The sequence below is a fragment of the Haplochromis burtoni genome, unplaced genomic scaffold, assembly GCF_018398535.1.
Source record: "Haplochromis burtoni strain Fernald_Lab_line unplaced genomic scaffold, NCSU_Asbu1 Contig_122, whole genome shotgun sequence".
NCBI classification, from domain to species: domain Eukaryota; kingdom Metazoa; phylum Chordata; class Actinopteri; order Cichliformes; family Cichlidae; genus Haplochromis; species Haplochromis burtoni.
This window is the reverse complement of record NW_024582483.1, coordinates 353,989-381,165: the sequence shown is the minus strand read 5'-3', so window position 1 is coordinate 381,165 and position 27,177 is coordinate 353,989. Positions and strand designations below refer to the sequence as shown.

The 27,177-nt window shown below is 41.6% G+C and overlaps 5 protein-coding genes across 7 annotated transcripts in view; 3 read left to right on the top strand and 2 right to left on the bottom strand.

Annotated features, from left to right (window-relative positions):
- Window positions 1-3,222, bottom strand: part of arpc1a (actin related protein 2/3 complex, subunit 1A) — a 6,793-nt gene extending 3,571 nt beyond the window's left edge. Inside the window, exons 1-6 of one of the 2 annotated variants that reach the window (XM_005929308.3) lie at window positions 2,858-3,222; window positions 2,093-2,183; window positions 1,710-1,814; window positions 1,266-1,488; window positions 251-358; window positions 14-117 (exon numbers count right to left, since the gene is read on the bottom strand). In XM_005929308.3, coding sequence (XP_005929370.1) covers window positions 14-117; window positions 251-358; window positions 1,266-1,488; window positions 1,710-1,814; window positions 2,093-2,156 — 604 coding nt within the window. In that variant the 5' untranslated portion in view covers window positions 2,157-2,183; window positions 2,858-3,222. Of the gene's footprint in view, window positions 1-13; window positions 118-250; window positions 359-1,265; window positions 1,489-1,709; window positions 1,815-2,092; window positions 2,184-2,748 lie in introns of both variants that reach the window. The other variant, XM_005929309.2, reaches the window with a different exon arrangement.
- An 815-nt stretch (window positions 3,223-4,037) lies between these two features.
- On the top strand, window positions 4,038-5,323 carry LOC102294467 (lipopolysaccharide-induced tumor necrosis factor-alpha factor homolog). 2 transcript variants are annotated; one of them, XM_005929312.3, is made up of 4 exons: window positions 4,038-4,348; window positions 4,442-4,585; window positions 4,775-4,949; window positions 5,065-5,323. In XM_005929312.3, exons 1-4 carry the CDS (start codon window positions 4,294-4,296, stop codon window positions 5,180-5,182), a joined length of 492 nt encoding a protein of 163 aa, XP_005929374.3. In that variant the 5' UTR covers window positions 4,038-4,293; the 3' UTR covers window positions 5,183-5,323. The 2 variants fall into 2 exon arrangements, with proteins under 2 accessions (XP_005929374.3, XP_005929372.1); XM_005929310.3 differs by having other exon boundaries at window positions 4,049-4,348; window positions 4,439-4,585.
- A 350-nt stretch (window positions 5,324-5,673) lies between these two features.
- Window positions 5,674-6,673, top strand: LOC121811738 (proline-rich protein 18-like). Its single transcript, XM_042223858.1, has one exon. The coding sequence runs from the start codon at window positions 5,715-5,717 to the stop codon at window positions 6,660-6,662; it is 948 nt and encodes a 315-aa protein (XP_042079792.1). The 5' UTR covers window positions 5,674-5,714; the 3' UTR covers window positions 6,663-6,673.
- Window positions 6,674-8,819: 2,146 nt separating this feature from the next.
- On the bottom strand, window positions 8,820-18,972 carry abcg2b (ATP-binding cassette, sub-family G (WHITE), member 2b). The gene is made up of 16 exons (XM_005929313.3): window positions 18,938-18,972; window positions 18,205-18,371; window positions 17,213-17,272; window positions 17,002-17,119; window positions 16,765-16,920; window positions 16,292-16,449; window positions 15,947-16,098; window positions 15,509-15,601; window positions 14,791-14,942; window positions 14,364-14,515; window positions 12,492-12,581; window positions 10,499-10,623; window positions 9,910-10,064; window positions 9,742-9,831; window positions 9,568-9,620; window positions 8,820-9,480 (listed from the first exon to the last, which is right to left on the bottom strand). The coding sequence occupies exons 2-16, from the start codon at window positions 18,351-18,353 to the stop codon at window positions 9,333-9,335; spliced, it is 1,851 nt and encodes a 616-aa protein (XP_005929375.1). The 5' UTR covers window positions 18,354-18,371; window positions 18,938-18,972; the 3' UTR covers window positions 8,820-9,332.
- A 1,014-nt stretch (window positions 18,973-19,986) lies between these two features.
- On the top strand, window positions 19,987-25,686 carry zgc:77849 (UPF0472 protein C16orf72 homolog). Its single transcript, XM_005929315.3, has 4 exons — window positions 19,987-20,433; window positions 23,395-23,475; window positions 23,596-23,871; window positions 23,981-25,686. Exons 1-4 carry the CDS (start codon window positions 20,238-20,240, stop codon window positions 24,217-24,219), a joined length of 792 nt encoding a protein of 263 aa, XP_005929377.1. The 5' UTR covers window positions 19,987-20,237; the 3' UTR covers window positions 24,220-25,686.
- Window positions 25,687-27,177: the final 1,491 nt, after the last annotated feature.

Below are 27,177 nucleotides of genomic sequence, written 5' to 3'. Positions count from 1 at the left end.
GGGGGTGTCAGACCTGCTCCTCCAAATTCTGCTAGCACAGCCCCAAATGGCATCTTGCTGCCCCAGGGTGTGGGGCCTGGTTTCTCCTCCACCTCTTTAATGTAGGCTGAGAACACCCTAGAGACCAGAGAGGGAGAGATGAGCAAGGAAGCGGGCTGGAAGACAGCATGAAAAACAGAAATTGAAACCGGACAAAGCCGCCTAGCTAGTTTTCAATACTCTAATCTTCATCTCCTGAACCATCTTTTACCTGCACTTGAAGTCACATGAGCCAGCAGCCAGCAGGACATTGTTTGGATGCCAGTCCAGACTGAGGATGGTGGAGCGAACTGGCTTTTTGATGTGCTTGCTAACCCACCTAAAACCACACGAAGAAGCAAAGTTTTTATAGCAGGACATGTAAATATTTAAACCCCACAAAAACAAAAAAACGACTCATCAATTATGAGGCACAGCAAAAATAAAAGGGAAGTAATAAGTACAGGGTGGAGGAAAAAAAACAAGTCCTTTAATCCTGGGAGTGTATCTTCATCAGCTGGTTGGAATGCAACGCTTTGCTCTTACACTAGGTGAAGACATTCAATTCCCAGTTTGTTTTAAACTGGACCACACCCCCTACCTCTACATTTGCATGACGACTTCCTTGCAGCACTGCACTCTCTCTGCACCAGAGATAAGTAGAGAGCACCAGAGAAAGGCTGCCCTTCACCTAATGCTCTGTTAACATCCTCACATAATTATAGCCTTCACTGGGTTTGTGCTGTGATTGCTTAGCACACATGTATCACCCTCATTCTTCTTTAAATGCTATCAGAACATGCCAACGAAAGAAAATCAACTCTACTTTTGTATTCATGACATTTACAGGTGTAGCGTTATTATAACTATAATGATAAGTATCATTTCTGTAATGATATTGGTAGCAATTCAATGTTGCTACCAACAGAATTTTTCACAGTCTATAACTACTGAGAGAGACATGCCTCCCAACTCTTGATGACGCACTTCTGTATGAAAGTTCAAGCCACACCTCAGATAAGCGTTTCACACAGGCTGTGTGGCTGCTCTGACCTGTTAAAGCAGGTGTGAAAATTGAGGTAAAGCAGTTTGGTCTGGATGTATAGGTTCAAAATAATGCACTAATAATTCAAATAAATGGCAAGACTGAACTTAAATGCTGCACTTTCAAAGAAAGACATTATTCACAACATTCACCAGAACATCAATGCATTTAAATCATGCCACTGCTGGATTAATAGTCTCACCAATCGTTCTCGGACTCAAAGTAGCAGACAGAGATGAGTCGAGCACCGCTGCCCACTGCAAACTTGTTCTCCAATGGAGACCACTTGACGAAGGTGGCCGCTCTGTTGATCCTGAGAATGACCAGTGTGGGCTTCCATACCCCCTCCTTCTGGGACCACACATAGGCATTACGGTCTGCTCCACATGTCACTATGCGGTCACTTTTGGGAGCCCAGTCAATGCCTATAACACAGCCAATAAGCAGTCACTAACAACTCTACTAATAGCTTAGACAAAAAGAAACCCCTTTAGGATCACACAATCCCACCTTAGCTGTGGTTTTACTTATTAAAGAATTCTTCAGAAACATTAATTTTACTGACATGTTGGGTGAGACGTGGACTGAAACGTCACGTTAAATAAGTAAAACAAACGATTAGTCTTAAAAACATCTGATTAACCACCTGTTATATGGCCATTGTGTTCCTTCAGTTCATGGGTCTTAACCCACTGGTTGCCACTCTTCTTGTAGATATGAACTTCATGGTTATTGGGACTAATGGCAATTTCTGAAGGAAAACAAAACAGAAGAAACCAGCTGGTTAACAGGATGAGCACACAGATAACAAACAAGTTAGACCAGTTTTCTGATACATGCCAAATTCCAACCTGTGTTACCCAAAATAAACTGAGTCAATCTTATCTCTGTTCAGATGAAATTGCTCTAACAGCATTCTTTGTAGTTGTGATCTGACCACCCAATGAAGACAAAGACTTTAAGACCTTAACCTTGAAATGTGTTGTGTTAAAGTGAGCATTTCTCATAGCTACAGTCTCAGAGCCTTACGTGTCCTGTCGCGGTTCCATGCGTGGCAGGTGATGGGTTCCAACAGAAACTGATGAAGGGACATGTTTGGGTGTGGTCCTTAAGTTGAACTCTGCGAAGCAAAAACACACAGCAAAAACTCACAAAGCAAAGCAAAACACGGCAAACACACTCCCAGCCAGCAGGAGACCAGAACGATGTCTCGGTAGACTTAAAAACTAAACAAATTACAGCATACATAATGGAAGCTGCTGGTTCACTGCTCACATAGGACAGCTAGTTAACTGTTAACTTTTAAAGCACCCTAGCTCGTAATGTACGTGTTAGCCGCTAGCTTGGATTCTTTAGATAAACCCTGTCACCGAGAAGCTTTCTTTACTAGTTTCTCTTAAATAATAATGGCAAATTAACGTTAGCAAGCTGACTTTCACTTAAGTCCTTTTTCGCCCCAAACAGACGTACAACATTCTTCTAAACCAGTACGGACTTGCTAAGCTAGCTCCGGTAATATTACCATTACTAGGTCAGCTGCTTCCCTCGGTAAATTAACATTAGCAAAACGTTTCTAGCAAGTCAATCAAATTGCTAGCTCACATTTCGCCGGTGTTACACAGACCTAATAGCAAGATGGGGAATTTTGAGGGATATAATGACAACGACTGTGTCCACACGCTTACCAGAAGGCCTCCTTTCTAAGATTATTTTTTCCTCGTACAAGAAGCCTTTACTCCCGGTGACAGCTAGACCATTAGCCTGTCCATCCCACTAGCCTCCATGCTAACTTACCTCGTCAGTCCGGTTCTCCCGAGTGTTGAACTCTTGTTAGCCGGTGAGCTAAATCACGCTAGCGGGGGGAAAGGTTAGATTAGGAGTGGACCTGAATTCGCGGACTCTGGTCAGTCGACACGAATTCGTCCAGGAATGTTGAGGGGAATGTCAAGACGGCCAGCAGGATACGACCGGGAGCATCCGGTAGCTAAAACTCTGCAGCAAAACCCGAGGATGCCAGGCTGACAGCTAGCTTAGCATCATTACGCTAGCTGTTACATTCAAGTGAATAACCTCGTTCACGTCGCTAGATCTCACGTTACTCCTAGCCCGAGAAGAGCTCCACTAGTGCTTTACCCAGAGTGCTATAAACGGTTACAAAACAGCACAGACTTGTGGCCGTTCTATCAGTGTTGTATTAAACACGATTAGAGGACTTCATCAGGCTTAGATGGTGTGTTTTGTCTGATAATGTGTGAATGTGCCAAAACACAGAATCACCGACTCGGAATTTTAAAACCAGGTTTTAAATATTTATGGTACTGTAAAATTCTTGACCCACCCCTAGTTTCTCTGTATTTAGCTTTTCATGTCATCTTTTTAAAGTGGTCTTGAGCAATAGTGCTCCAGGCTTTTTTCAGTATTTTTCCACCAAAGAAAGGATTAACAAAGAGCTCTTGGCTGAAAATTTGGCATATCTTTGCATGATAGGCAGTGTGTTCTTAAAATGTTTGAGGAAACTGGACAAGTGAAGGACAAAAGAAGAAGTAGGCCTAAAAAACATCTATAACAGATAAACAGTATCTGATCAAGATGTCATTCTTAAGGAAGAGAAAAGGTTGAAGTATGCCAAATTATACAAGAACTGGACAGAAAATCAGTGGCACCAGGTCTTATTGGAGTGATGAGTCCAAATGTGAAGCTTTTGGCCAAGTCCTCATTAATATGTTGGAAGTCAGTAGAGTCTGTTAAGTATCTGATTGGCATTTTTCAGGCTTCATTTTTCAGCATGACAATGATCACAAATACACTGTTAATGCAGTAAAAGCATAGATTGGCTCCTCCCTGCAACCCTGATAAGGATAAGCATCCAAAGAAATGAGGAGCTCTATTTTGCATAATAGAGCACATCTGGTCTTACTCATAAAGAACAGATTATCTTTGGTGTTAAACAAACAAAATTTGATTTTTTACCAATTTCCAGTGGAATAAAACTAAGCAAGATGGCTGTTTGGGGGGAAGGTTTGCCCCAGCGCTGAAAGACCTTTCTACCTGTTTAACATGCTCATGGCGCTATTGAACAATGGGTAATACCTTCTTGAACCAATCAGAGGCAAATTCAATTAACAGCACCTGGTACATCTGCTGATGAATCCCTGCTGGACGCAAACACAGGAGGCACATTTTAGGAGTTTTCCCTTGTTTTTCCTCTCACGCTCCCTCAGGCCTTTTAAATGGAATCAAATGTGGATAAGCTGTTTCCTGCACCTACGCCATACTTCTTACCAGGTAAAAATAACCTCTCATCTCAAGCATTGCTTAGTCTGTTTTCCTGTGGTTGAAAAAACAAAAACCTCACTGTGTATCCATTTTTTCCAGAAGACTGTAAATCGGATCAAGATGTCAAAGTCTACAAAGTCCACTCACCTTTCACCCGTCCACCACCACCACCAGCACAGCCACCACAACCGCCTTCCTCGTCTTCAGGAGTTTGCTTGCCCAACAATATTCTCTCAGCTGTACCAGGTACAGGCTCTTCTACCTCCATTTTGAATATGTAATGTCACATTTTCTTTGCTCACCGCTAAGTTTAAACATAGCTTAATAATTTATTACTTTAGTTTACTTACTTTAGTTTTACATAAAAAAAAAAAAAATAGCAGCAATCCCCTTCAGGTTGCATGTCAGCATTCATTTTTAACCTCTTCTCAACAGTGTATGATGCTCCTTTACGTACACCCAGAGCAAAGTTTGTGAGCTATGAAGCTGAGCTGCGATGCTCTCCAGGTCTGGCAACCTGCCCCTCCTGCAGGACTCGGGTCACTACAGAGGTCACCTTTAAAGCCGGGACTTTTGCGTGGCTCATGTGTCTTGTGTTTGTGTTATGCGGGTGAGAGGCATTTAAACACGTCAGTCTGGTTGGGTTTTTTTTGTACCCCAGCATCGATCACACATTCGATTTCTAAAAAGTCAGAGATCAGCGTGTGGTTCTTTCCACCTCACAGGTTGGTGCTCGGCTGCTGCCTGATTCCATTTTTTGTAAACCACTTCAAGGACGCCTACCACAGTTGTCCACGTTGTCGACGGGTTCTTCACGTGCACAAGAAGCGGTGCTGCGAGTGAACACACAATTGCTGAAGTCAAATGCACGTTTAGAGATAAGAGCACACGAGTTCCTGTTGTGTAAAATTTGATATTTTAAACGTTTTAATCAAATTGTAAAAGAATCCTATTAAATAAATGTGTTCTGTGCCAATCCTTCAAGCTTTATTTCTTTGTTTTATTTAAAATGCAGAGCAGGGAGAAAAGCTTAATGTTTCAAGTGACCTTTGTTTGCATAGTTTGTTCACTGCACATCTACGGACATCCAAACATCCAGCAAGGATTAGGCCTGCATGTGCACCTGTACTGTGCATAGTAAACGTGCCCTCACTAATCACTCTGGAGGATTAGAGGTGTAGGTTTATTTTAGATGTTTGAGCCTCAGGGTAATGAGCATCATACAAGCCCCTTCCTTTTCTTTTTTTTTTAAAAGCATGCCAACAACCTCCCACTCACAGCTCAGGTATAAGGCATCAGGAAATGTTATTCCTGTGTAGAGGAGCACTGGTGGATCCGCGAGGCAGTGACGCACTTGCAGCCAGCTGACCCTTGCATGGCTGAAGATGCATCAGAGTATCTCAACTCTGTCTGGAAATCACTTTCCTCCCTAGTCCACTCTTCTTTTTTCTTTCAACACTTCACAAGCAAACGTGAACTCCTCTCCTACTTGATGCTGTGTGCTGCCAAAATGCCCTTCATACCGCCAGTGTCCATCGCACGCTCCGTGTCAGGACTCGCTGGGAAGGAGAGACCCACCAACAACACTTCATCTGTATCTGCTGTGACCAAAGCTTTGAAAGAAGACAAAGGTGGCTCAGTGAAGGAGAGGCTGGCTTTGAACTTGAAACAGCTGGGGAAGAAGAGTCAGCCCAGGAGTAATCTGCCAACAATTAAAGGAGTGTCAGGGGCAAACAGAAGGGAAGGCTCGCTCCCTTCATCCCAGACAGGCAGCTCTCCTGTCACCAGCTCAGAGAGTCTGTCTAAAAGACAGCAGCACAAACACTCCGGTCAGACTTCTGTAAAGAGTGACTCACAGGTGAAGCCTGTGAGAACCAAGGATCAGCAGGAGGTCCGTTTCACTCTGACTCTCACACCCGAGGCTGTCCTCCTGCTGCAGCGGAGAAACAGCGAGAGACACCGGCAACGTTCAGTCGCCAGAAATCCCGCGAGTGGATCCACCTTGGCTCCCGGAGGAGCCACGGAGTCCCGACACAGGAGGGAAAACGTGCCCAAAAGGCAGAGAAACGGCTCTCACAGCGGCAGAGTCCTCGCTAAAAACAGCACTGACGCTGAGCTCCGAGACATAAACTCAATTCTGAAAATCTCCCTTTTGAATGAGCGGCACAAGTACGACGACGTGGAGTACGAGGAAGAGGAGAACTACGGCGTGGATGAGCGCGTGATGCTCAAATGTACAGAGTGGCTACGTGGGCTGGAAAACGCACCAATGACGGCGGGGAACAGGCTGAGTCGGAGCGCGAGCAGCGTGAAAAGTTTCTGAAGGTGACTGGAAATGAGCGAGCGCCCGGGATTAAATGCGCGTTGTCATGGTAACTGTCAAGTTTCCCTCATACATATTTCTAGGATAAAAACTGTGATGTCATTCAGCATGATGGTGTCGTGGCTATCCCTTTATACTATTGGATTACAACTACAAGGGCTGTATGCAGAAGAAAAAAATATTTATTTTTATTTTGTGTTTTTGAGCCTTGGGTGTTAAGATCCACTGAAATATTTTGTGGAATATATATTTTCATTGACACATGGCTTTCTAACAAGGTGCAAATGTGCAAGGACGAGAAGACACTGTTCACTGACTGCCCGAGCATGCGCTGTGAGGTGCAGTGCACAGAGCAACACAGCTGCTGCAATGTGTAATCTATAGTGATGCACGAGCCTCAGGAGGATTTGCACGTCACAGGATCGTCTCTAATGGCTTTGATAAAGATCTCGCACAAGATGACACTTTATCCGCAGTTATGCAATGTCAGAAGAGTAACCGATGAAGTGAAATTAAAGGGAAAGTCAGCGTTTACTTTGATTTTTAATGCTTTTCCTTCGTCTTCTGTGCCCTCACTTTAAATTTCACAGCTAAGCAGTTTGCACCTTTACCGTCATTTGATCAGTATCACGTTTTGTAAGACTTGCAGTCAATTAAAAAAAAAGAAAAGAAAAGAAATTAATAAGTTAAAAACAGGGAAACTTTTACAACTTTTTAAAGATAAATCATTTGTACTTTTGTTTTTGTAACCAACACTGTCTAAGAAAGCGCTAAGTAGCTTTCTATGGATTTAAGGTCTTGGCTTGGCAGTTGTCAGACATTTCCTCGTGCACACACCAAGCGCGCACAGTATATCAGCTTATCCACCTGGGAGTCAAATGTTACAACACGTGTGATGGTTAATGCTATAGAGCAGGGCCCTTAATCATAAGGCCAAGGGCCAGCATTGGCTGGGCAAAGACTCGACTCCAGTCCACAGAACGGTTGAGGAAGATGTGAAGGAGTATGGGCTCAAATTGAGGTCATAAATATTTTGTACTTGTAAATCAGGATTTATGTGTAAAAAGAATTTGGGTGTCTGTAAAAAAAGATTTGTTTGCAGTGTTTTGGAAATTACAGTCTTCACTGAGATAGTTACAAAGCTTTCTTCGTTATGAATTAGCATACATGTGGCATAGCATACCTACAGAGCTCAGCAGCCAGTGCAACAAATTCTGGATCCTTTGCTTTTAGTTAGCATTAGCAGCACATCCTGCGTCTGATGTGAAAGTACCTTTATGCTGAGCACTGTGACTCACAGCAATGTTCCCGGGTCAGCCCAGACTTTGTGTTAAACTAATCCTAAAGTAATAATGGTATTTCTAACCACTGATATACCACAACTTTATCCTTTCAACAGCTACTGAAAGTTAGGGGACCTAGCTGCTATCAGAAATTTTTATAGAGATCCTCCAGCTTCAAACTGTATTACCCTTCAAGGACCTGCAGTTCAAAAAAAGCACCCCTCCGACAGCCAAACCCATCTGTTCTCTGATTGGATTGTTACATTTGTGATTGACATGACATTGACCAATCAGATGAAAGGAAGAAAAATAGGGTCAAAATTCGTACTTGTAACTTGCAGGTTTTTTTTGGCTAAGTCCACACACAAATCTTTTTTACACACACACACACACACACACACACACACACATCTCTTTTTACACATACAAATCCTGATTTACAAGTACACACACACACACACTCTCATTCTTTTTACACATACAAATCCTGATTTACAAGTACAAAATATTTATGACCACAATTTGAGCCCATAAAGGAGGGCGTAATTTTGGACTTTTACACTGAAGTCATTACATAAGATATAACAATTAAATGAAAGTCTTGATGCAAGCTCAATCATCAAGGTAAGCAAATCCCAGAAAGTTGTTTATCTGGAGGTTATGTTTCCAGTGGGAGAAATATTTCCTCACTCATCCAAGTGACTTCTTAAGAAATGACAAAATGTTTCTCCCACTGAAAACTCAAAGTCCAGATGAACAGAACATCCTGGAATTAAATGACAGAAAAAAATGAATGTTTTTCATTGTCTCTTTAGAAATATCATTTTTTTATAATGTAAAAAAATAAACAAATAGGATATTTTCTGAGAATTAACAAAAACTTTAAGTTTTGTAATTACAGGAGAGTCTGAGCAATGAGCTAAACCAAATTTTTCTTTAATTTAACACTTTTTTTTTTTATTTGTGCTGACAGGTTTCTTCCATCTACTCTGACAACATTTCTTTATCATGCAAAAAACTTTGAGATACTATTGAAATTTCACTTGTTTTTCTTCTATGATATTCCAAGGGACTTTAAATGGACAGTTAGACGTCTTTACAATGACAGAAAGAGGAATTTCACTAGTGTGGTCCACTTAACATCAATGTGGGCAGCATGTGACCCGGGATGTAAAATGAGTCTGACATCCCTACTTTAGAGCTTAAGTGAGTAAAAGATTTTAAATGTAATGTTTTACAGTATAAATTGATCTGAAATAATAAATAATAGTAAAAGAAAGCTCAGTCTGGTGGAACTATACAAAACAACTCTCCAGTGTTGCTTTTTTTTGTTGTTGTTAAATTACTATGAAATATACTTTGCTGCTTATGGACACATGAATGGGCATCATTTCCAGCAATTGATTCGTCGCAACTGGACGTAGGCCAGGCACATGCAGACAAATATGATTCCCAGCAAGGCCACCACGTTCCTCCAGAAGCCCCACACGGAGTAGTCGATACCTTGCTGTTCCAGGAAATTTTCCCCTGAGATGCTGAAGCACAAGACACAAAGACACATTTAATCTGTGTGTGCATGTGTGTGCATAAGTTTTAAACAGTAGCTACGTTATTTCACTCACGCTGTGTTGTTGCTGTACAAAAACAGTCCTTTCAGCTCGTTAATGTATAGAGCCTAAGAAAGAGAGACAAAGAGATCAGGCTGAACAACCTCCTCACTTCACATAAAGGCACATTCAGCCCCAGTGGTCTCATTCTCACACACAAATCCTCCTCCCTTGCTTTCTGTGTCTTACATCCAATCCATATTTGAAGATACTGATCCATTTCACCCAAGAGAGCCAGCTCAGCATGGCGTTGAGATTGACGAGAAAACCACCAAAGACCTGAAACAAAGAGGGAATGAAACTCTTAAGTGCCCATTCCTCTCTTGTACATGTCATATATGAGTCTTAGCATCTCACCATCATGAAGACGAAGGGCAAAGCAATGAGGATGTTTGCCATCGCAAATGTAGAAACACTCGCTGAGACGAGGAAGGCCAGACCAACTCCTGCCAGACTGACCAGAGACATGGTCAGAGCGAAACAGAGGAACGTCTCAAAGGCAGGCTTCAACCCTGAAGGAATGGTGGACACGTGCACACAGGAAGACAGGAAATTATTGAGCGGGCTGCTCCTGGCACAGTGGCAGTGAGATCAAATGGAAGCTTCCAAATGAAAAGTAATCAACAGCAGCTCAATTAATTAGGAAGTATATTATGGGGAATCCAGATTTTATTCATCAAAACTGGAACACCCTTGAGATGAGGCTCAGCCTGTGCAGAAGGAACTGGGCTGTTTCCTTATTCACTAATTTAAAACTCTCACTCATACTGCAAAACCACTCTGTGGATTTGGAGTTAGCCCCAAATAAGAAATTTCATGGATGTGAATGAAACAGCAGCAGCTCCTCTCTGTACTTGGTAACTGAGTGTATCAGAACGTCTTTCAAGATACGACGCAATGTGTGTTTTGTATGTGTATGTCTGCTTGCATGCAAGGATGATGTTACCCATCATGTAGTAGGCAATTGCTGAAAACACAATGATGGGAATCATGCGATTGGGGATGAGATCAGCAAAGATCTTGGACAGGAAGTAGACGGAAGTACGGTAATAGCCGCTAGAGTTCTCATGACTGCAACAAACATTAACAGGGAAAAAAAAACATAAACTCAAAAACAATGTGAGAGGGTGAAAAGGGTTAGATTCACTGACAATTTGAAAAACAGACTTTTTTTTAAGCTATATTTTATATCAACGTGTGATGCAACTCATAAACATGCACCTCTTCTAAAATTAAGCTCACGCTAATTCATTGATGATTGCATTTAAAAAAAAATGCTTTAAAAGGCAGCAACACCACACACTTGGTCAGGACATCCTGGCTATAAGTCCAGTTAGCTATCGACTACAACAGGCAGCCACCTATCACTTGCTGACACCCAGCTATGCTTTTAATAATGAAAAGCCTCAGTGCAATTTAAATGTGTGTGTTATACAAAACAATTACTCCCAGTACAGATACCATGAGGAGGTCAATTATCTATAAACTCGAAAACATTTTTTTTTTAATTTTCACAAGACTATAAACATGTTAATTACTGCTGTGAAGTCTATTTTAACAGCAACATCTACAGGGATTGACTTGCTTTTGAAAAGAACCCCAAGTGGCAGCTAGAGGAACTGCAGTTTTGGCATTTTGGCTGTTTTTTTCCAGCCCCTAAGATGACTGCCATGTGAGTTTGGTTTTCTTGCGAACAGCAGCCAAGATGAATTAGCTGATGAGTATTAATGAGGTTATGTTGCCTCTCTTAACGGGGCTCTAGTCCAGAGTCCTTGCAGAGAGAGCGTAACCCAGATTACTTTGTCATAGTTACAATTTACAAATGTCCAAAAAAATATGTCTCATGCAGGCAGTCATAAAGCCTTAGGACTACAAAACAGACACACTAATTAAATGTGTGTGTTGCAGGCAGATGGTGGGTAACACCTTTCTCACCAGTGGCTCTTCCCAACAATATGAGCAAGTGATAGAAATCATTTGTCACCTTTAAGATGGAAAAACACATAAACAAAATTATTCTGTTTACTTGTACAGCTATTCTTGTGAGAGTTTTCTCCATTACCATCAGTGAGAGGCCAGCTTGTTTTATTTCACACCTCTTTAAAAGCCTGTCTGAGGGCTAAGACTCAGTTTCAGGGTCAATGTTAGAGTTAGGTAGGGTTAGAGCTCTGGATTTATTTGTAGTCCTTTGTGAATGCATTACTGTAAATGAAATATAGCCAACAGAGCATGACTGGCTCTGCTGGAAAAATTAAAGACCCTTTGCTCTAGTCCCTTCTGTCTTTTCAGAGTACTGTTGCATTTTCCTGGTGATCCCTGCATTTTCCAGACAACTGCAGGGATCACCCAACTTTCCCAAAGTATGTTTCTGTTTATTACTATGCAACTGGTCTGAATTATATGTCGAGAAGTTTTAGAGTACATATGGTGCCAGCGACCCTTTTGGACTGACACAAGAGTGCTGTATTGGTTGTAGGAATCTGATTGGGTTCTTGTAAAAGGCTCTTTCTTTTAAGGGGTCCCTGTGCAATAGTTAGACATGTGTAGTGAACCACAGCTGAAAACACTGTATAACAAATGAACTATTTTCTCTGACTTGAGTAATAATGAATAAAAATCGCAATGTCCAGTTGTTTTTGGAATGTCGTGTAACCTCTATGAAAACAAAACTACATGCCTTGTTTTTATGATTTATCATCTCTGTAACTATGGTGGATTTAAGAATATAGCAGCTTTGGCTTTGACTGAAGAAAAATACAGAATAGCACAAGCCACACTTCTAAAGGGCACACATAAGCTTAATGTAGCTGCCTCCACCAGTGTGTGAATGTGAGAGTGAATGAATAGTGGCATTGTAAAGCGCTTTGGGTGCCTTGAAAAGCGCTATATAAATCCAATCCATTATTATTATTATTATAATCCATTAATGTCTCACTCACATGAAGATCGCCCTTTCATTTATAAAGAGTTCAACAGCAGAAAGATTCCCAAACACCATGTTGATGATAAGGAAGAAGAACGCTCCACTCCTGCCATTAAAAGACAAAAGAGACAATGGTTTAAAAAGTTAAGAACATGTCAGCCATGATACATTACTGTGAAAAGTATTTGTCACACCTACATGTGTCATCAAACAAATGTTAACATTAGACAAATATAACCAGAGTAAATGTAAAATGCAGGATTTCATTTATCCATCCATCCATCCATTTTCTTCCGCTTATCCGGGGCCAGGTCGCCAGGGCAACAGCCCAAGCAGAGAAGCCCAGACCTCCCTCTCCCCAGCCACCTCCTCCAGCATATCTGGGGGAACACCAAGGCATTCCCAGGCCAGCCGAGAGATATAATCTCTCCAGTGTGTCCTGGGTCTGCCCTGGGGCCTCCTCCCGGGGGGACATGCCTGGAACACCTCACCCAGGAGGCGCCCAGGAGGCATCCTTGTCAGATGCCCGAACCACCTCAGCTGGCTCCTTTCAATGTGGAGGAGCAGCGGCTCTACTCTGAGCCCCTTCTGAATGGCCGAACTTCTCACCCTCTAAGAGAGAGGCCAGCCACCCTTCGGAGGAAACCCATTTCCGCCGCTTGTATTCGCGATCTCATTCATTTATTCAGGATTTCATTTATTAAGAGGGAAATAAACTATCTAAACCTCCCTGACACTGTGTGAAAATGATTTGCCCCTCAGAACATCCAAAAAACTGCAGGTCTCACTTGTCTCAGTTAAGCTCAGTCTTCATGATTCAATAAGAAAGAGACTGGGAAAAAAATGGCATCCATGGGGGAGTCAAGTGGAAAAAAACAGCAACCACAAAGAACACAAATGCTTGTGTCACATTTACCAAAGAACATCTTGATTATCCACAAAACCCTAACCACAAAAATACTCTGTGGATTGGTGAGACAAACGCTGAACTCTTTGGAAGGTTTGAGTCCAGTTGCATCTGCATAAAAGTGACCCAGTATTTCATGACAAGAACATTATACTGACAGTCAAACATGGTGGTGGTAGTGTGACGGTCTGGGGCTGTTTTTCTGTTTCAGGGCAGCTTGCTGTAATTGATGGAAACATGAATTCTGCTCTCTACCAGAAACATCCTGAAGGAGAATGTGTCACCATCAGTTCATGCCCCGAATCTCACGACCACACTTGAGTTATACAGAAGGACAATGACTAAGAACACACCACAAAGTCCACCTCTGAATGGCCAAAAAAAGGTTTTGGCATGGTCTAGTCAAAGTCTGGACTCAGATTGATATGCTTTGGCATGACCATAAACCTCAAACAACTCATGGTGTAAAATGCTCCAACGTGGCTGAATTAAAACAATTCTGTGCAGAAGAGTGGGCCAAAATTTCTTCATAGCACTGTAAAAAAAAAAAAACCATTAGAAGTTATCGCAAATGCTTGATTGCATGTCTTGCTGCCAAGGGTGGCACAACCAGTTATTAGTTTTAGGGGGGAATCACTGTTTCACACAGGGCCATGTAGGTTTGGATAGATTATTCCCTTAATAAATAAAATCATCATTTGAAAACTACATTTTGTGTTTACTCGGGTTATCTTCATCTAACATTAAAATTTGTTTGACGATTGGAAACATAAGTGCGACAAATATGCAAATAAATATGAAAATCAGGAGGTGGGCAAATACTATTTGACTATCTGGAACCAAGTGGCCTTCACAGTAGCGGCCCTGCAATAATTCCCTATAACAATATACGGTTAAAAACATTTTAAATTATATTATGTGGAATACAGAGGTGAAAATGGAGCAGATACCCTGAATTAAACAAAGCACACTGTTGTGTACCTGTTCTGTAAAGCCTCGGGCAGTGTCAGGGGCATTTGGTAATAAATGAGTCCCACGAGAATGGCAAAGAAGATGTTGAGAGCCAGTTGGGCGTAGGAGGTCTGAGGGTTCCTCAGAGTGTTCAACACTGTCCTGCCACACACCACACGCATCTAGCTCACGCACACACAGATGCACCACACACACAGACACAAAGAGGATAATTATCAACATTTTTTATGAGTAGACAGTAAAACAGAGTCGGATCAGCACACAGCCAAGCACACTGAGATAACAGCTGGCTCGTAAACTCTGTGACATAACCTAATAAACTCACGTCTGCTTCTGTTAATCATTAAACTAATGAGACCTGAGATTTCCAACAACCAGAAAATAATCTATCAGTTTAAAATTAAAAAATGTTCTCTGCAACTGACGATTTGCTCACCTGATAGAAGAAAGAGGTGGCGTAGTTGGCCGGCTTGTCTTCACCTGTGACCCCGTCAACAATGCTCTGGTTCACATGGTCCAGCTCCTCCATCATATTCTGGTACAGCTGGGACTGCTGATACTTTATTGCTAAGGGGTTTGTGCAATTCTCTTGGGTGAGAGAGGAAATCACGGTGTCAAGTTAAGGACAGCATAATAAAAACATGGATTTATAACAGCCACCCAAGAAATCTAAGTGAGATGGGTTTGGAGATGTAAAACTGAGCAATTACTCCAGAAGTGCTTAGTTACGTAACACAAACCTTCCTTTACGTCACGTTAAGTAAACCTAGCTGCCTCCCAACTCAAAGTTCAAACATGCTGCACAAACACGAGCTTGGTTTGTAATAAGTGAGGCTTTTATAGCCGCCCAGTATGCGGCAGGTTGTGTTATGAAGCAAAAACATTGTAGAATATAGTTTTTGAAATGCTGTTGGAGCAATCTGTGACCGACATGTCTAAAACTGTAACTTCACCAATAACTTTATCCAACATTGATTTTTTTTTCCCTCACTCACGGAGCACCAAACCATGCTTGGATATTTAACTCGTGTTACAAAGAGTGATTTGTCTATTTTAGAAGGTTGTCTTTGTGTGTGTCTCTCAGCAAAAAGTAGTTGGTGGTTGGAGAAGCGAAGCAGGAGAACATTTTTTTTTAACTGTGAATTATTACTTACCTGCCATGTCCCATTGTACTGTTGATTTTGTTTCTCCATTTGTGATGTCCATGAAGAAGTCAGCTGGATTGTTGAAAGGCTCAATCTGATAGCCTGTGCAAAGCACACACAGACATACTGATAAAACCTCATTCAACTTTAAAAGCATACAAAATCTGGATTTGAGGAAGTGCTACATCCATTCATGAATCCAAGAACCCAGTTCAGGGCTGGATTATCTAAATAATCTCAGATCATTTTCACACTGTAGAACAAAGTTAAGTATGAACATATAAATATAAAACAGGACTTAAGTCATGCCCTGACTTCTGACCTCATTCAGCAGCTCATATACTGTATATTTCCCTTTGGTATTCAACTGCTCATCATTTTTTATAGGATTCTCAGTCAGAGTCTTCCAACTTTTACAGTAAATATACAAACTCATGCATTACATACCAAGGTCTGTGAAGTACATCAGGGCATGGTCTGCTGCTCCTGCATACACCACCTCCCCTTTATGCATCAGTGTGAGGTGGTCAAACTGTTTGAAGATGGAGTATCGGGGTTGGTGGATGGAGAAGATCACAGTCTTGCCTCTTCTGGACAACCTTGATACATTTTTGGACATTTTTATTACACAGACGGCAGTAGATGGTGACATAAAGAGATCATTTACACCAGAAACACCAGCATAGTGTAAATGTGAACTAACCTAATTTTATACAGCGTGCTTCGGTTTTGTGTTATTTGTGTCTTTTGTGTATGTGTGTAATGAGTGATAGTTAAGTAGCTGCGCTGTACTTGTGTAGTAGACCGATGATGCAGTTTGCAGTGTTAGAATCCAAGCCAGTGGTCGGCTCATCCAGAAACAGCAGAGAGGGAGACGTGATGAGCTCCATCCCAATGCTGCACCGCTTCCTCTCCCCTCCTGATACACCACGCAGAAACTCCGTGCCTATCTGAATACACACACGCAAAACTTGCTTTGCATCTAAAATGTGCAAAAAGGACAAACTAGAGTGATACTTCTGTTATAAAGTTTGATTTTTCAAAATAAAACGGGAGAGTAACTTTTCTTGTATGTAAGTTACACCAAAACACCAAACTTCAATGTATTTTTGTAGCGATTATATACAGTTTAGTTGGAACTGTGGTCTCATAGTAATAGGATTTAAAAACCACTAATGATAAGTTATTTTGCATAAAATACTGTAAGATTTTTTGATATTTCCTCTACAGTTTAAAAAAAGTCGTTTGTGCATGGTGCTCTGTACCTTAGTGTCAGCACAGTCTGTAAGGCCCAAGTCTTCTATGATGGTGTTTACTTGCTGGTGTTTATCTGCTGTGGAGTGATCCTTAGGGTTCAGACGCAAGTTGGCACTGAAAAGCAGGTTCTCTCTCACGCTCAGAGTCCCCATCAGAATATCATCCTGGAACCAAAAGGGCGACGTAGATAAACCACTCACCAGTGTGTGATGTTAAAAAATATGCATCTGTTTGCATCTGTGTACCTGAACCACATAGGCAGAGCTGAGCCTCAGGTCAGACGTGACGACTTTGCCGTTCACCAATACATTTCCCTGACGCAGTCCAGCTGGATTTTTCCTCCCTGCAAGTACATCCAGGAGTCTGCGATCAGGATAAAAAAAACAAAACACATCATTGGGTGGCCTGTTCATGCTTATAAACTACTGACTGTGTATTTGCAGGGAAATGTCTTACGATGTTTTACCGCTTCCTGTGGCACCCATGATGGCATTCATCCCCGGTCTTATGATCCCACTGCAGCAAGTCATGCAATGTTTTAGTGATCCTTAATACATAATCCACAAGATACATTCTTTCTACTCAAGCATTGGAGGTTATACTGTTCATTTCTTTCAATGCTTTCTGCAAAATGCAGAAAATAAAAGAAGATGACAATGCTATGAAAATAAAACGCTACGGCCAAACACATACATGTGTACTTTTAGCATTCTAAGTTACAGCATATTGAAAAAGTAGAGCTGCAACTGAAAACTAATGTTATTTACACTTTTATTGCCTGATTGACCTGTACACATTAAAGAATTAAAGGAAAAATCAACACAAAGTGACTTAGCAAGGTGATAGACCAAAACATGTCACTAGAACAGACTCACTGCACCTCAGTATTCCTTAGTCATGGCACATTAGGTCTCTAGAAATCTACTTGAGGGGTAAACCCCATTCTTTTCAAAGATACTGACCAATGTGACCCAAAGTCTACCATAGGTGTTTAGGTAGTTGGGATCTGGTGATTGCAACTGCCATATTTTATTGATATTTTCATAATCATCGAGCCATTCAGTGACACTGCTTAATAAATATGAACTCAAGTGGATCCAAGTCAAGGAGCATAAAAGAAACCACCTGTAGTTTTGTTTTTTGTTTTTTTGAATTTGTCACTCATATATTTAGGTGTAATGAGAGTGAATCCAGTCTGGCTCAGGTTTTTAACCTGCCAGAACATCTTTGACTCTTTTTCCTGATTAACAACAGAACAACGTATAAGCTCAAAAATAACAACGTGGAAAGTGCATAGAGTATTTCTATGAGACCAGCGTAAAAACGTTGACTGTCACATGCTATAGTTCCAGCATGTTATCAGTCACCACACAGTAATAAAGCTGTTATATCACATAAAAGTATATGTAGATACATTCACATTCTCCCGGGTAACCAGCATGTCCTACCTCACATCATGGAGGATGATCTTTTCGGGCCCTATCTTGCGGCAGAACTTTGTTTCTTGAACACAGTAGAGGAGGTTGCTGAATGTGACAGTTGGACCCCGGTCCTGAAAGTAGTCATCAACACGGATACTATTCTCCCCCTTAGTCATGTTCAAAGAATGGAGTTGCTAGCAGAAAGAGAAGAAAAGAGAGTCTGGAAGCTGGGTTCAAAAGAGAGAAGCAGTCTGGCACAGAGACCTGTGCAGGCTGAAGGAGATACAGGTGAGTGAAAATGTAACCAAAAGATATCTCTTATTACCCATCGGAACTTTGGACTCTCTCAATCCTTATAGAGTTGTGGCTTACTGTGATCATGTGGCACTGAACTCTCCCATTCAAAATCACAAGCACAGCAGTAATTCCACCCATGAGCATTACAATCTATGCAAGTAATTTGATGGCAGCTGGTGATATGCGTGTAGTATAATGCTGATTACCCCTATGAAAGTATTGCAGATGTCAGCCATTCTACCATACCTATACGTTAATACATGTTTATTTATACAGGTAATTTATACACAGTACGATTATTCATATTCATGAAGGCGACAGCAGTATTAATGCCAGCAAGCACAAATTCTGTCATGGTCCTGGGTCGGTGACCCAGCGCTTTGAGTTTATTATTATTATTTTCTAGTTTATTCTGATTTTGTATTAGTTCTTTGGGTTTGGTTGTCGTGTTTATTATCCCTACCTGTGTCTCCCTCTGTGCTCTGTTCGGGTCCCCGAGTTTTGTGTTGTAAAACAGTCTGTGTGTTTCCTGTTTTACTTTGTAGGTCTGTGTCTCGTTATGCCCATTAGTTCCAGCTGTGTCCCCTCCTGTGTGCCATTTCCTGATTACCTGGTGTGTGTATTTATAGTCTGTATCTGCCTGTCCTCCTCCTCGCGTCGTCTGCGTTTCTCTGTGAACCGTCTGCATTTCTCTGCATCATTTTGTGTCTCTCTGTTCCTCGCCTCGTGTCCTCTGTTTGTGTTAGTTTTCCCAGTTTAGGTTTATGTTCAGTTCTGCCCTCACCTTGGGTTTTTTTCACTGTAAATAAATCTCCACCATCTCCTCTGCCATCTGCATCTTGGGTCCTCATTCATTCCACCACACGACTGCTGCCCCAGCAGTAAATGCCCTTTGCAATAAAAATTAAGCCACAAAGTTGAATGCACATTAAGAAGGTGCTTAATCCACAGATTTTGAAAGAAGAAATGGCTTATTGTTACTCTTACAAATAAACATTCACATTAAAAAGCAGCAATTTGCTTCAGGGATTTAGTGCTATACTCTGATATGACTTGTTGCTTATTGTGACTAATGTAACATAAATAATGCAGCATTAGGAAAAGTACTGTTTTCTGACTTCACACTTTGTGAGCTACTGTTTGAGAAAGTCTGAGTATTTAGGAGTATTTGTGTACCATGATTGTTACTTGGTCTCAGTGACTACTGTTCAGTCTACTGATACTGATCTTGAATTTAAAACGAAAACAAAGAAAAAGTATGAGCACAAACAGGGTGTCCTTAGACCTTTGACCACACTGATTACATGTACGACATTTCCATGGTCGGGCTGCCCCCTAACGCACGGAATCCACTGTAACAGGCTATAGAAAATCTTCTGGGTGGGATCAACATTGTTTTTCTCCGACAATTTGTCTTTTTGTCACCGTCCAATCAGGCTTCGTGTTCATCATCAAGTACCGCCTATAAAATTGTTTCTACCAATCTATTTTCAGCACAGTGAGATAATGGGAGGGGCAAGCTCCAGAAATTCCGAGGTGTTGTCATTGCGTTCCTCAGTTTTGTGTGTTTAGCACTGGGTGTACGGGTGGGGTGTTAAATATCTACAATGTGGCTATAACGGCAGTTCTGGCTTTTATTTTGTGTACTTTGACGTATTGTTCCGGTATAGCACAGAAAAGTATAGCACAGCCGGGAAATTAAAGATCCTGTATTTTACACGAAGGTTAGCTTATAAGCTATTAGCTAACGCCTAACGTTAGCTATGGAGGAGAGGAAAGAGGAGGGAGAAGCGGAGATCCAAGAGCACGGCCCCGAGCACTGGTTCTCGAAATGGGAACGGCAGTGCTTAGCTGAGGCGGAACAGGATGCGCCAAACGAAGAGGAGTCCGAGCAAAGCCAGCAAAAGCTGTGGCACCTCTTTCAGAACTCAGCCACGGCGGTAGCACAGCTCTACAAAGGTATGTACAGAAGATGCCGGAATTCAAGCTAAGCTAGCCGCCTGAGCTAACATTATCGCTGGGCGGAGAGACACAAAGGGCACTATTCAAACTCATACTGCTCACTATTCACAGCTTTTTCTCTAAAGTACAACCGGCGTTGTTTGTCACCGTTGTAGTTTGCAGTTGGACTGGGAGGTGTATTCTTTCAAACAGAGTTTAAAATCGAGTCTTCGTCGCTTCTCGTCTTGATTATCGTGACCCTGTTCCTTTTGCTAGCTAACTATACCACATGCTAACGCTAGCAGCCGCTAACAGCCGGTCACCGTGTCAGAGCGTCGGACAACAAGGCTGAATGTAGCTCACGGTGGCCTTAGCTGTCAGAGGTCTCACTGGTTTAAGGGATTGAAAAGAAGACACGCTAAAATGTCCCCGAAATACCGGGTTAACTTGCCGGTGCGGGCGTCACAGGTTTATTACAGTTGTTCGTCGGTTATGTACACGATATGGCTTACACAAAAAGTGTTTTGTCTGCCGGTTATCAGTTATACAGCTAGTCAAAATGGCGAAACAGAGGGAGGAGATGGTAGACTGAAAACAAGACATTTGTTGACGCTTAGTCGTAAATTTTTATTATAGCGGTGTTGTGGACGTCCAGAAGTTAACGACACAAAAAGACGTTTTATACCAAGACGCAGTTCAGTTTCCTCTTTCTGGGTGCAATGATTTTCATTACCAGAACAAAATGGCGAAAGGATTACCATAAATGTTGTTCTTGTTGAAAATTTGTCCTGCCCAGATATGGGGTTTTTTTTTTTGTTTGCTTTTTTTGTCATTTTTGCTCTGACAGCCTCTCATCAGGACCAGAAACTCGCTGTAAATTGTGATCCCTTAGTTATTCAGATTTGTCCTGCAGGGTTTTTTGTGTGTTAAATGCGTTAGTTGCCTCGAATTGCCTTGATCACCAGTATATGGGATTTATTTGATGTCCTATCCTCAATATTTATGGAGCTCTATTTCACCAGTACAATTACGATGTTTGTCCACCACTATCTAGAAATCCTGCTTGGTCAGGTACTTCTGTTTACAAGACCCTCCTCACCGTGTGTCCTAAAATCAGGAACACACCTGTACATGAATACACTTATGAGCAGCCAGTGCAGGAAAAAATGTAAGAGTTTCTAGTCAGGAAAACTGCATTTATTTTTTGGGTCATGAAAATACTGTCATTGCATTTCTTTTAAAAATAAAAAAACTGGAGGTAAACATCGCACAAGTTGTTGTTATTCACATAATTTTACTTAAGCATCCTAAGCATATGCATAGTTTTGAGAGTTTTAGTTTTAGCCTTGAGACTTATTGTGGTGGATACTGAATTTGAAAATGCTCAAACAGTATTTCTCAAATCTGAGGTCAATCAGCCAGTCTGCTGACTCAGTCTTTAGGGTGTCTTCCATTGTAGCCAGAAAGCTATTAATGGATATGTGGATCATGACTTCCTGTTGTGTGCGTCAGTCAGTGTTTGCAAAGACACATACATGTTAAAAGGTGACAAAGTCCATGGTTTCTTGAAGATTAAATGGTATCTATTCTTTAGCTCCATGGCACCACAGCCCTGCCGAACTAAAAGTAAAATCATTTTAGAAGCAACTCGGTGGCCATCTTGTAGCACATTTTTAGTTTCAGTCCCCATCTGTACAAGTAGGAAGAGAACCATAGCCTCAATTTCAGTTGTTAGTGGAACATTAGTTAAGACAGTAAAAACTGTTACCAAAGTTTATCATCTTCACCTTAAATAGGGTATAAAGCGTCCCATTATAGAAAAGGAGTAAAGTATACTTTAGTCATTGTAGCACAGATGCAGAAAAGTTCCAGTTACACAGTTAAAGAAGTTATGAACCTTAATGTGCACAGGTGTCAGAACTGCATTATTAAGTAATATTTTTCTTGTTTTGGCTGTTTGACAATGGGACAGCAGCCATCTGTCGCATCTCCCATTGATTTCTGGGAGTGCAGATTTTCCTCATTTTTTTGAACTTCAGTGCATTAACTCGTTGCCATCCATTCTCCTTCGGGATTTTCTGGTAGAGAACCAAATTCATCGTTCCATCAATTACAGCAAAATCGGCCTCAAGCAGCAAAGCAGCCCCAGAACATCACAGTACCACAACCATGTTTTACTGTTACAGTGCTCTTCTTTTTATGGCATTCTGTGCTGGTTTCAGCTATTGTCTCATCAGTCTACAGAACATTTTCTCAGAAGTCTTGGGGATCATGAAGATGTTTTTTGGTAAATGTGACACAAGGTGGTGGTTTTCCCCTCAACTCTCCCATGGGTGTCAATTTTGCCCACTCTCTTTCTTATTGTTTATATTATGAACTCTGGCCTGAACTGAACCAAATTAGGCCAAATTGTTTAGATGATGATCTTGGTAGTTTTGTGACCTCCTGGATGAGTCTGTGTACGTTCCTGGAGTAATATTGGTAGGCCGGCCACTCCTGGCGAGGTTCACCACTGTGTTTTCTCCATTTGTGTATAATGATCTCATTGTGATTCACCTTTAGAAGTGCTTTTGAAACCACTTTTAGGCTGATAGAAACACAGTCATTGATATCTTGGCTATTGAGTTTCCTTAGTCATGGCATCATTTGTTGCTTTTTGATATCTTTTGAAGCCTACTTCATTTTGTCAGAGAGGTGTTTTAACATTTTTTTTATATATTTATTTTTTTAAAGAGGGGACAAACACTTTTCCATGGGACTATATAAAGTCTCAGATAAAAATCAAAATACCAGCAGACCACAAACCGAACCCGTTGCTGCAATTTGACCTTTTCTACACGTTATGCATCTGTTTATAGAGTAGATATTTATGTATTGCTCATTTAATTTTCTGTTCGTTCACTTGGTTTTTAGCTCTCATTTCTTTTTGTTTGTCTGCCTTTTGTTCTTGTCACTAAAGAATAATTTTGTAATTCACAGATCGAGTATGTCAACAGCAAGGACTCTCCCTCTGGGTGCCCTTCCAAAATGCAGCCACAGCTGTCACTAATCTGTATAAAGGCAAGTAAAATGATACTGTTAACCATTATGTGGTTCAGCCTTTTTATAGCATTTTATATGTACAAGTTGCGATTGTTGTGTCCAGAGATACTGAAATTAGGCATCCTTGTATGTCATCAGAGAGTATGGAGGCCCGCCAGCGGAGCTATGACCTGGGCATCCACTTAGGCTATCAGCGCAGGAATAAAGAGGTGATTGCATGGGCGAAAAAACGCAGAAGAACTATAAGACGAGAAGAACTCATTAGCTTCCTGTGTGGCAAAGTTCCACCTCCTCGTACAGCTCGCGCCCCACCCAGAGTTTCCATGGTATCTGCGAGCAGACCGTCACCTTCGGAGACCGGCAGCTCAGTGGAGACCGACCTGCAACCCTTTAGAGAGGCCATCGCACTGCATGGTTAGTCAAAGCACCTGAACGCTTTATGAAGTTGCAAGGCTCGAATTCATATAAGTTGTCTTATTCTTTTTTTCTTTTTCTTCTTTTTTCCCCATCTCTTCTTTTCCAGGCCTTAGTGGTGCCATGGCCAGCATCTCTGTGCGTTCTGGTCCTCCTGGTTCCCCAACTCACCCTGCACAGTCTCTCAGTCGTCGTAGGAACGGGCTTCATGATGTGGACCTCAACACCTTCATAGCTGAGGAAATGGCACTCCATTTAGATTCCACCACCAATCGTAAACGAGGCCCTGCCCCCTGTAGTGATGTCATCACAGACTCACCCACGCATAAACGTAACCGGATGCTCTGAACTCTTCCCACACCACTGATTCCTCCTCTGTCTGCTCCTCAGTGGCCAACTGGACAGCCGATGAGGACTCGCGCCTTGGCCAACCACTGAAATCTTCCTTAGTCGCAATGCTACAAATAAAGAAAAAACTGTTCTCAGCGTACATATTTAGCCCCTCCTTTAACCCACTCATTTTCTCAGCAGGAAATTTGGTGTTGTCTCACACGTCCTCTCAGTGGTAGAGTTCTGTTCCTTTTAGCAGATTTACTTTCCTGTTTGTTAGCCCTCTGTCGATCTGATACCGAGGCAAGCACACGTTACACTTGAAGTTCTCGACGTGCAGAATGTTCAGTTGAGATGGTGGTTGTTGGTTTTTTTGGGGGGTGGGGGGGGTTCTGGCCGGGCTCCTTTGTGCTTCACATTCAGTGATCAGATGGACCAGACTGTTGCCTGCAGTTTGTGGTTATCTTCCCCTCTTTCCTCAGGCATACTTCCTCCTCTTTTGAGTGCTGGCCAAACCAGACTGAATCCGGGCTCCTTGGGAGGCCAAACTGCCTCCCTGCCGCGTGGCTCAACTCAAAACGCTTTTCAGCGTGTGCATCTCATTCTGCTGCTCTGTGTTTGTGTATCTGACAGCAGAACTGCCACTTACTGTGTCGTACTTGTCTTCGCCTTTGAGAAAGCTGCTACAGTATCTCTGGTTTTTGTGCAACAAAGAGTGTGTGTGTGCGCGCGTGTGTGTGTGTACGCTTGTGGACGCAGGGTTCTGGCAAATTCAGTTTCCACTTCACAATTTTCTCTTTTATGAAATTCATCCCATTTTATTTTTCTTCAGTTGCTCTTTACAGTCCAAGCAAGGGTTTTATCACGAAGCAGGTCATTCATATCCACACAGATAAGTGGGGTGACGGGGTGGGGAAAGTGAGATGCATCTTATGTCTTTTATCTCTGCATTTTCTTTTTCTAACCATGCTGTTACCTGTTGTAACGTTACAAATAATACAAATGCGCTACGCACAGTTTCCATATCAGCGTCCAGGAGAACTCGATACAACACAGGCTCTCAAATTTTTTTGCATTATGAGCAGTAACAGTGTTTCAAAGGCTGCATCTTTGTTTGCATATGACCCAACAGTAACTTGGAGACTGTTGCCAATAACTCGTCTCTTGTTTTACAACCCTTTCACACCTGTGACTTCAGCTTTAAATCTAGAAAATTACAGGGGGCAGCTGCCTGTGAGCTAGTGGAGGGCCGATGGCTGTGATATTTTACTTTAGCCCGCTCATGGACTATTGGGTGTGTTGAGTCAACAAGGCACTTGTTTTTGCTGATTTCACACTGCTTTGTGATACAATCTTGTGTAATGTGTGTACATAACATGTAGGTGCTGTTATATGTGGTACATTATTGTAAAAAGGAGTGCAAATCCATTAGGATGTCCATGTACAATAACAATTCTGACATTAAAGAACAGTACAAGTGTTCAACTTTGAGTTTTCTCACAGTTATGTCCATTGTGTTTAGTGCAGGAGGAGTTTTTCTCGTTTCTGTGGTATTTTAATAAAATGCCTCAGTTGTTGGTCATAAAAGAACACTAAAGGGTAGGACGAAGTAGAAAAACCTGAGCCTTTCAGGTGTTAGCTGTCGCAGTGCTTCTCTGTTAACTCATGCCTTTTTCATTTGATACCAAGAGCAGAAGAATAAAGGATCATCTGAATGCTGCGCTCAGTCTGCAGAAGCAGGTTACCTCAGTTTGTTAACATTGTGCAATTCATTGTTGCCACCACATGGGGGTGACAAACTACATGCTACTGCTTTAAGAGTTTTAAGCAGACACTTCCATGACAGGAGTTTGTTTTTATTAAAACAATCACGTTAATCTAGAAGAAATTCTTACATGCAAATTTGTAAATTGGCAGCATTTACACACAGGGAAGTGTGTTGAAGGGCAAACAAAGATAAACAACAAATATGAATACCAGGGGAAGAACAAGCTGCAAGTGAGCAATGCTAGTGCTGCATTTGATGAGGAGCCAGGAAAAATAAAGGGAAAAGGCTAACAGCAGGATTTTTTTGTTTGTTTGTTTAAAAACAACTTTGTATTCTTGTAATATTTCTCAACCTGGTAATTAGATTATTATTTTTTTTTCAGTTCACACAGTGAATGTAGAATATGCTTTTTGTCTCACTCTAACATCAGAAAACATATCACTCTAGAATAGCTTTTTATTGTCACTGTTACAAGAACACCGAAAGGCAGTTTGGCATTTCTCCATGTGTGTGAAGTACACAGTAACAGACAAATTTACATTCACACAAGAGTTCGTGTTTCATCGGTTACGTGAACTAAAAAATTGTTTGTCTACCCACAACAAAACAAACTGGAGGTTTCCTGGTTACTTAACCACATTTGGCATCAAAGGTGCGAGAGTTGCAAAGGACATAAGTTTGATCCACTTTTGAATCCACCAAAAGACACACAAACCACAAAGGCGAACCTATTTCTCTTATAGCAGTTAAGATGCCATTAGTGGTGACTCACTGTGTTAGTCTGCAGCTGACAGACTGCTGCACATAGCTGATGAGCAGAAGTAGTAATGCACTTAGTTCATAGAGGCAGTGGCATCATTTAACACGAGGGAAAATGAGATTAGGGCAACGGAAGGGAATCAAGAACCGGTGCCAAATCGTCCCATCCACTGGCACCAGTACTTCCAAGCTTATCATTTCCTTTTATCAGTGCTGGCATGTTTTCATGACAGCTGCACACTGCAAACTAATGATGTCAGGCTCAGCAAAGCTTTCGGAAACTCGAGTCACTCATGCATCTTGCTTTTTGTGTGTTTACAGACTGGGAGATAGTAAAACACTGGCACACATGCGCGCACACACACTGTATAAAGAATCAATAAGTGAGCTGATAAAGAATCAGATCTTTAAACAGTATTGATGAAGGCATTAGTATCAATAAGACCTTA

Bases quoted from the DNA above. Each gene is read 5' to 3' on its own strand.
- LOC102294467 (XM_005929310.3), top strand. From the start codon at position 4,294: ATGGAATCAAATGTGGATAAGCTGTTTCCTGCACCTACGCCATACTTC. The intron at 4,349-4,438 runs GTAAAAATAACC...CATTTTTTCCAG, and splicing joins TACGCCATACTTCTTACCAG to AAGACTGTAAATCGGATCAA. The intron at 4,950-5,064 runs GTGAGAGGCATT...TCCACCTCACAG, and splicing joins CTTGTGTTTGTGTTATGCGG to GTTGGTGCTCGGCTGCTGCC.
- abcg2b (XM_005929313.3), bottom strand. From the start codon at position 18,353: ATGACTAAGGGGGAGAATAGTATCCGTGTTGATGACTACTTTCAGGAC. The intron at 16,099-16,291 runs GTACAGCGCAGC...AAATGTATCAAG, and splicing joins ATCATCGGTCTACTACACAA to GTTGTCCAGAAGAGGCAAGA. The intron at 10,065-10,498 runs GTAACATCATCC...CCATTCCTTCAG, and splicing joins AATTGCCTACTACATGATGG to GGTTGAAGCCTGCCTTTGAG.
- LOC121811738 (XM_042223858.1), top strand. From the start codon at position 5,715: ATGGCTGAAGATGCATCAGAGTATCTCAACTCTGTCTGGAAATCACTT.
- zgc:77849 (XM_005929315.3), top strand. From the start codon at position 20,238: ATGGAGGAGAGGAAAGAGGAGGGAGAAGCGGAGATCCAAGAGCACGGC. The intron at 23,476-23,595 runs GCAAGTAAAATG...GTATGTCATCAG, and splicing joins TGTCACTAATCTGTATAAAG to AGAGTATGGAGGCCCGCCAG. The intron at 23,872-23,980 runs GTTAGTCAAAGC...CTTCTTTTCCAG, and splicing joins AGAGGCCATCGCACTGCATG to GCCTTAGTGGTGCCATGGCC.